This window comes from Bison bison, unplaced genomic scaffold, assembly GCF_000754665.1.
Source record: "Bison bison bison isolate TAMUID 2011002044 unplaced genomic scaffold, Bison_UMD1.0 scf7180017864476, whole genome shotgun sequence".
Lineage (NCBI taxonomy): Eukaryota > Metazoa > Chordata > Mammalia > Artiodactyla > Bovidae > Bison > Bison bison.
Window position 1 is genome coordinate 1,748,727 of NW_011495037.1, and position 8,588 is coordinate 1,757,314.

Below are 8,588 nucleotides of genomic sequence, written 5' to 3' on the forward strand. Positions count from 1 at the left end.
TACTAAAAGATCTTCACAACCCAGATAATCACGATGGTGTGATCACTCACCTAGAGCCAGACATCCTGAAATGTGAAGACAAGTGGGACTTAGAAAGCATCACTACGAACAAAGCTAGTGGAGGTGATGGAATTCCAGTTGAGCTATTGCAAATCCTAAAAGATGATGATGTGAAAGTGCTGCACTCAATATGCTAGCAAATTTGGAAAACTCAGCAGTGGCCACAGGACTGGAAAAGGTCAGTTTTCATTCCAGTCCCAAAGAAAGGCAATGCCAAAGAATGCTCAAACTACCGCACAATTGCACTCATCTCACATGCTAGTAAAGTAATGCTCAAAATTCTCCAAGCCAGGCTTCAGCAATATGTGAACCGTGAACTTCCAGATGTTCAAGCTGGTTTTAGAAAAGGCAGAGGAACCAGAGATCAAACTGCCAACATCCTCTGGATCATTGAAAAAGCAAAAGAGTTCCAGAAAAAATCTATTTCTGCTTTATTGACTATGCCAAAGCCTTTGACTGTGTGGATCACAATAAACTGTGGAAAATTCTGAAAGAGATGGGAACCAGACCACCTGACCTGCCTCTTGAGAAATCTGTATGCAGGTCAGGAAGCAACAGTTAGAACTGGACATGGAACAACAGACTGGTTCCAAATAGGAAAAGGAGTTCGTCAAGGCTGTATATTGTCACCCTGTTTATTTAACTTATATGCAGAGTACATCATGAGATACGCTGGGCTGAAAGAAGCACAAGCTGGAATCAAGATTGCCGGGAGAAATATCAATAACTTCAGATATGCAGATGACACCACCCTTATGGCAGAAAGTGAAGAGGAACTAAAAAGCCTCCTGATGAAAGTGAAAGTGGAGAGTGAAAAAGTTGGCTTAAAGCTCAACATTCAGAAAACTAAGATCATGGCATCTGGTCCCATCACTTCATGGGAAATAGATGGGGAACATTGGAAACAGTGGCAGATTTTATTTTTAAAAACATGTGTTTGCTCCCTTATTGCGTCTTGTTCCATGTAACCTATTATCATAAAAGAGTTCTCAGAAAGTAGTAGTGACAAATGAGGTTTATCCTGGGTTACTCACAGGGGTGGAAATAAATTTAGGCTTATACCAGCTGTGAAGTTTTACACAAGTTCATGTTTTCCACTGTATCTCCTGAGGCTGTCTGAACAATACTGAAATAGATTAAAGGAAGTCTGATGGTCTCAGGAGGAAAAACCACACAAGTTTTGGCACCTGACACAGAGTTGGTACTGAGGATTTTTTTTCTAGGACTGTCTATATATCTGCCTGCAATGCAGCAGACCTGGGTTCGATCCCTGGGCCAGGAAGATCCCCTGGAGAAGGGAATGGCAACCCACTCTAGTATTCTTACCTGCAGAATCCCATGGACAGAGGAGCCTGGTGGGTTAGAGTCCATGGGGTTGCAAAGAGTCAGACATGACTGAGCTGCTAACACTTTCACTTTTATAGTAATAATAACTATCCCTGTTACATTATCTAGTTACTAGACAATCTCATCCACCTGTTGTGTTCTCCAGACTTGATGACTCTTGTCATCCCAGGCTTCAGATGGCTGATTACCTGACATTGTGGGGTTGCTTGTCACAGGACAGCACAGTGCTTGCGATGGCTTGCTGCAGGTGCTGTCGCTGCTTCCTCAGGATCTGCTGGAAATCGTCTTCCAGGGTCTGTACTACGTAACGCAGAAAGAAGACTCGCCCGGGCAGGTTTTGTCCCTTGGGGAGAAAAAAATGAGTAAATAAGTATTTGCTCTCAGTCTCCCGGACACTGAGCACTGGGCTCTCGTAAATACCAAGTCAAGGGAAGATGCATGAGTCAACAAGTGTGTCTGTATCTAAAAGAGAGGCCTGTGGGAGACAGCAAGCAACCTAGGTCATTACAAAAGAGGGCAAACAAGGCAATCCTAGAGCTTGAAAAGTCAGTCTCTTTCTCTCACTGAACCTCAGTGATGAACCCCACTCTCAGGATAGGCCTTAAGCTGTGTATATCTGAACAGAGAGACAGAAAAATGACTGCTAAGCTGCTAGGTCAAACCACCATGATCTTCATCCCACTGCCAAACTTCTAGTAATAAGAACTCTGAGCTGGGTTTTTTGTTACAGGTGAAATGATCCTAATTGCTGAAGCCCAGCTAGTGCAGGTAAAGAGCATGGGCTTTGGTGATGCAGAGACCTGATTCATTTGTTTGTTTGAAACTCAGCCCCATTCCTTATTTAACTTACTGCTCCGAGTCTCAGTCCCCTCATGATTTACATGGTGATCACCCGAACCTTACCAAAGCCAGGCAGGCATGTGTTGGTTTCCTTTTACTGATAAAGAGAGACTTAATTCTGGCCTTGTTCTATTTGTTTTCTAAATGCCTTATAGTTTTTTGGTCCCTCATTTCCTACATTATTGTCTTTTGCCTTTAGTTGATTTTTTTTTTGTAATGAAATGCTTACATTCTTTTCTAATTTCCTTTTCTGTACATTCTATAGCTAGTGTCCTTGTGGTTACCATGGGGATTACATTTAACATTCTAAAATTATCATACTTTGAATTTATACTAGGTTCACTTCAATAACACACAAAAGCTCAGCTCTTTATTGTGACCAAAAATAAACTAATAATTCTTTAAAAAATTTTGGTTTATTTATTTAGTTTTGGCTACTCTGGGTCTTCACTGTTGAGCTCAGGCTTTCTCCAGTTGCTGCAAGTGGGGGCTACTCTCTAGTTTCGATGTGTGGGTGATGACTTCTCTTGTTGCAGAGCATGCTCTCCAGGACGCGTGGGCTTCAGTAGTTGTGGCTTGCAGGCTCTAGAGCATGGGCTCAGTAGTTGTGACACAAGGGCTTAGTTGCCCCATGGCATGTGGGATCTTCCCAGCCCAGGGATGGAACCTGTGTCCCCTTCATTGGCTGGCAGATTCTTAACCACTGGACCACCAGGGAGGTTCAATAATTCTTTTCAGTTCTTTTCAATCTTTCAAATTATGTAGAAAATACAATGTGGAGTTACAAAGTTAAATAACACTAGCTTTTAGATTAATAATTTAAAAAAGTGTTAGTCACTTAATACATTATAGATAGCCAATGTAGAGTTACAAATCACTGTTATAATAGTTTTTATAATTGCCCGTGTATTTATCTTTATTAACGTCTATTTCTTCATATGTCTTCAAGTTACTGTTTAGTGTTTCATTTTACCCTGCAGGACTTCCTTCAGCGTTTCCTGCTGAGTAGGACTAGTGGGAATGAATTCCCTCAGCTTTTGTTTATCTGGGAGTTTCTTTACCTCTCCCTCATTTTTGAGGGACAGTTTTGTTGGATACAGGAATCTTGGTTGAGTTTTCTTCTTTAGCACTTCAAATATATCACCCCACTACCTTCTGGCCTCATTTCTGATGAGAAATCTTATTGAGGATCTTGTATCGATGTGTCACTTCTCTCCTGCTGCTCATTCTCATTTCTTGAAGGCAAGTTTTGCCAGATATGGTATTCTTGGTTGACAGCTTTTTTCTTTTAGAACTTTGAATACATCATCCCATTACCTTCTGACCTACATGGCTTCACTGAGAATTTGCTGAGAGACTTATACAGACTCACTTATATGTGATAATTCACTTTTTCCTTGCTGCTTTTAAGTCTGACTTTGGACAGTTGATTATAACGTTTCTTGCTTTGAGTCTCCTTGGTTTATCCTCACTGGTGTTAAACTTCTTGAGTCTGTGTGTCTATTTCTCTCCTCAGAGTTGGGAGGTTCTTTGGTCATTGGGCTCTCTGCCCCCGTCTATTCCTTCTCTGGAACTCCCATAATGTATGTGTGGTCCGTACACGTAATGATGCACCATAGTCCCACAGGTGCTCATCAATTTTCTTCAGTTTTCTTTTTGATCCTCTGTCTCAATGATTTCAAAGACCTTTCTTCATGTTCACTGATATGTTTTCCTCCTGCCTGATCAAGACTGTTGTTGAACTCCTCTAGAGAAATTTTCAATTCTGTTATTATACTTTTCAGCTCCAGAATATATTTATTATCTACAGTTTAAAAATTTAATATTCTCATTTTGTCCATGCATCATTTTCCTCCTTCATTTTGTTTGTGTTCTCTTTTAGCTCCTTGAGCATCTTTAAGATGGTTTTAAAAAATTCTTTCTCAGGAAGTTGAGAGATTTGTATTTCTTTAGGGTCACTTTCTGGAACTTTATTTCACTTTTTTGATTGGGCCACACTTTCCTGTTTCTTTGTGTGCCTTGTAATCTTCTTTTGAGATTTAAACATTTGAAAAAAACAACCAACTTTCCCAGTCTTTATGCACTGAGTTCATGCAGGGCAAGGCCCTTAACAATCAATCTGGCTAAAGGTTCTCAGTGGTCTCAGAACTTTTCTGGAGATGTGTTTTCTCTGAGCTTGTGTGTATGCTTTTATCTGTCTTAACTCCCCAAGCAGCTTGCCCTTGTTTCTTCTCAAGAGCTGACAGTCTCTTACTCCCCCAGTACCTGTTTATGGAAATGCATACTCTCTGAAGCTCTAAAATGCTGCAGTGCTCATCTTTTTTTTCAGCCAGAAAACTAAGCCAGGGTTTTCAATAGTGTTCTGAGTCAGGTGAGACAAAAACTATCCCCATAACAAGCCAGAACACTGGACTTGATGTTCTCTCCTTTGTTTCCATCCCAAGGGGGAAGCCAGGGTGTGGGAGATTTCCTCCCAGTACAGTAGCGTTGTGCTAGGCTGGGTACAGGGAAGGGCATGGACACACAAAAATACCAAAAACATTCCTACTCCTTTTAATGGAGTCCCTTCTTGGTTATGCTTTGGCCTGGGTACTGCAACTTCTCAACTGGTTTCTAGAGTTTTCACAAAGGTATTCTGGTCCATATATTGTTGTTAAGTTGGTGTCTCCATTGGGGAACAAGGGCCTGGAGCGTCCTCGTCTACCATCTTGGTGGTTATTTCCCAGATCATCCTTTTCTTAAAGCCCTGTGTTTTTTTGCACCAATCTGGAGTGACTTTAGGTCTACTATTTGTGGTAATCTCAGGACTTCTCTTTCTTATACTTCTGGATTAGATCCAGTGTCTTTTGGATCCTATGCCTCTTTCTCTTTTGATTTCTCCCCTATTCTTTGTATGCATATCTTCAAGTAACCTATGAAATGGGGTATATTTTTTTGAAAATATTTTTTCAAGCTTGTACATGTCTGGAAATGTCTTTATTCTAGCCTCACACTTGATCAATATCTTGGTTGACTACAGAATTCTAAATTGACAATAATTTGTTCCATCCATGTTCTTTTGGGTAAGTAGACAGAAAGCTGGCAATTAAGCTCAGGGATCTCTAAAGGTCAGGATGTAGACTTTTCTCTGGAGCACCAACTCTACATTGAAAGAAAGTGAAAGCGAAGTCGCTCAGTCGTGTCCGACTCTTTGCGATACCAGCCTACCAGGCTCTGGTAGGACTGCAGCCTACCAGGCTCCTTTGTCCATGGGATTCTCCAGGCAAGAGTACTGGAGTGGGTCGCCATTTCCTTCTCCAGGGGATCTTCCCGACCCAGGGATCAAACCCAGGTCTCCCACACTGCAGGCAGACGTTTTACCCTCTGAGCCACCAGCGAAGCCCATAGAAGAAGTCCAAAAATTCTCTGTTCTAAAGGGCAGATTTCCTTCCTTTTTGGCAAGCCTGTGTTCTAGCCTGTAGCTTTTGCTGCCTAGCTTCATCAGTCATCACTCATACATTTCCTTTAGCTTTTCCAGTCTTCATTCAAATCTGTTATCTTTCCCCTTATTTTCAGTGCCATAGGTTCATAACTTCTATTCATTTACTGTTATTTTAAGTGAAATCTTAAGAAGGGGAGGGATAAATGAGTATATTCAATCTCGAATTGGAAGACAGCACATACCGTCTCAATAAAAATATTTTGGTCTGGATCTGTGGAGTAAAAGCTAAAAGAAGTCTTGCTAAATGGCAAAGACTGTACTACCAGATTTACTGTCACTTTTGTTTCTAGTTAAAACTTCCTCTGCAAAAGACTTCTGCATGCAAACTGTTGTTACCTCTTCCTCCATGACATAAGCGAGAAGCTTCCAGTCCCACTCCACTGTCTTGGCATTAGCTGGATGTAGCCTGAAAGTCAAGTGATAGCAGTTAGAATTCTGGAGATTTCAGTGGAAGGAAGGATGGGATCTGGAAGACAATAGAAACAATAGAAGACGACAGAAGCAAGAAGCCTCTTCTTATCCTCAGTGTTCTTGCCCACCCTCTTTCCCACCCATGTCTCTGAGGGAAGTGGAACTTCATTTTCTTTTGCTGGCTACCTAATATCTACTTCTCTTTTGGGAGGCATTAGCACTCCAAATTTGCCTTGAAGAAATCAACTATTACTCTTAGCCCAGTGGCTTTCACCCATTAGGACCCTGGGATGAAGCTTATGAAGCATGTTGAGCTAATCATGATATTCTGTCCCACAGTTCACATGACTGGCTCAAAGACAGACTCATGTCTTATATCATGCCAATTAAAATTTGTAAGACTCAATTTCAGAACTCTCGCGTGATTATAAAGGAAATGGATGCTCTCTTGTATTAAGAGTGTCTGAGAAAGCCACCATATGAAGCCTAGAAACAAAAGCAAAGTACAGCTGAAAAATGGATATTGGTAACCATTTTGGAGCTGAACTAAGTCACATCTTACTCCTAGGTTTCTAGGTTTTTAGTAACATGGGTCATTAAGTTCTCTTTTATCATTTGTTAAAGCCAGTTTGGATTGAGTTTCCTGTCACTTGCAATCCAAATAATATTAATATACTGTCACCCTCTCTAATGTTTAGTTGAATAAATCTTAGGCAAGAGAAAATTGTGCCCTGAGTCCAGGTTCCCTAAAAGATTTGCCAAAAGCCAAGGTTCATACTGTTGAATTTTCATGAGAAGCATGTAGGCCTCCTTTAGAACATCCAAAGTCTCAGAGCCACTGAGCAGGATTTTCTGGATGATGTGAGCCACAATTTCTCGGGGCGGGTAATGCTGGGGTGACACAAAGTCCATCAAAAACTGCACAGTCCCCAAGGGGAAGTTTTCTTCAATGGTGTTCGTTACCATCCTTAATCTTCGATGAGGGATAGGTTCTAATTTTTGACCCTTGTTCTGTAGAGATAAAAAGAAAATAAATTAGGATAGGTTTCTATAGACAAAAATGCAAGAGGTCCTAGAAAAAGTTGAAGACAGCATTTGAAATATTCATAATTAGAAAAACTGAGATTGGAAAGCCTTATCTAAAAAACTTCTAATGATATGGGAAATGCTTATATTAAGTTAAAGAATTCAAAGTTCTACATGTAAACATGACTTCATCTACTAAAATATAGCATAGAAAGGAAAGTACAAGAATCAAGAGCTAGCCTAAGTTGCTTCTGAAGTGAGGGTGGTAAGATATTTAGGGGTAGTTATGATACTATATCAGATACTAAAACAAAAAGATGAAGAAAGATGTTTTAAATATGTTTTATTGTTAGAAGAATTTAATTCTGTTGATTTTTCTTTTAGTCAACAGTAAATATTAAGCTGCTTCACCCCTTGCCCCTACCCTCAAACAGTATGTACATAAAGACTGAGAGTGTGTGAAAAAACTTTCCATTATCTAGGTGGTGAAATGATGGATGCTTTTTCCTCTGTATGTACCTTTATATTTTTCACTTTTTCTGTAATAGACAAATAATCAGAAGAAAAACAAATGTCTGATATAGGAATAGTATAATAACAATAATTATAATAATTTTTTTAACATCTAATTCATTCTCACTTAATTCTCACAACTCTGAGAAATACATGTTATTATTATTCCTATTTCATACATAAGGAAACAGATTTAGAGAGAAAGTACTTGTCATGCGACAGAAGTTGGTTTCATATGGTGCTATTACTTCAGTGCTACCCTCTACATTCATACTCTCTATAAACAACAAAACCAACAATAATAAATATATTTTTGTTAAAACTCCCAGTTATTAAAAAATTTAAAGTGCCTACAAAAAGGCCAAAAGGAAGGAAATATACCCAACTATTAATATTAATAAATGCTGATTGATAACATCATGTGGGTAATTATTTTTTAATATTATATACTTTAAAATGTTTTATACTAAGCAAGCAAGCATTTCAAAATCTGAGAATAAGCATTAATTTTGAAACACCAGACAAAATTTTGACAGTTTATGTGTAACAGTAAAATAGTGATGGCTAGAATTGCCCTTCTTGGAGAAGGTGATGGCACCCCACTCCAGTACTCTTGCCTGGAAAATCCCATGGACGGAGGAGCCTGGTAGGCTGCAGTCCATGGGGTCGTGAAAAGTCAAACACGACTGAGCGACTTCACTTTGACTTTTCACTTTCATGCACTGGAGAAGGAAATGGCAACCCACTCCAGTGTTCTTGCCTGGAGAATCCCAGGGACGAGGGAGCCTGGTGGGCCGCCATCTATGGGGTCGCACAGGGTCAGACACGACTGAAGTGACTTAGCAGCAGCAGCAGCAGCAGAATTGCCCTTCTAGGGAGAGGGCAGTTAGCATTTTGGAGGAAAGAAGTC

At 40.0% G+C, this 8,588-nt stretch overlaps 1 protein-coding gene across 1 annotated transcript in view; it reads right to left on the reverse strand.

The window, feature by feature from the left end:
• The window catches only part of SIMC1 (SUMO-interacting motifs containing 1), a 49,318-nt gene that overhangs the window by 34,285 nt on the left and 6,445 nt on the right, over positions 1-8,588 (reverse strand). The window contains exons 3-5 of the mRNA XM_010862105.1: positions 6,918-7,150; positions 6,065-6,134; positions 1,596-1,750 (exon numbers count right to left, since the gene is read on the reverse strand). Of these exons, the coding sequence (XP_010860407.1) occupies positions 1,596-1,750; positions 6,065-6,134; positions 6,918-7,150 (458 nt within the window). The remainder of the gene's footprint in view (positions 1-1,595; positions 1,751-6,064; positions 6,135-6,917; positions 7,151-8,588) is intronic.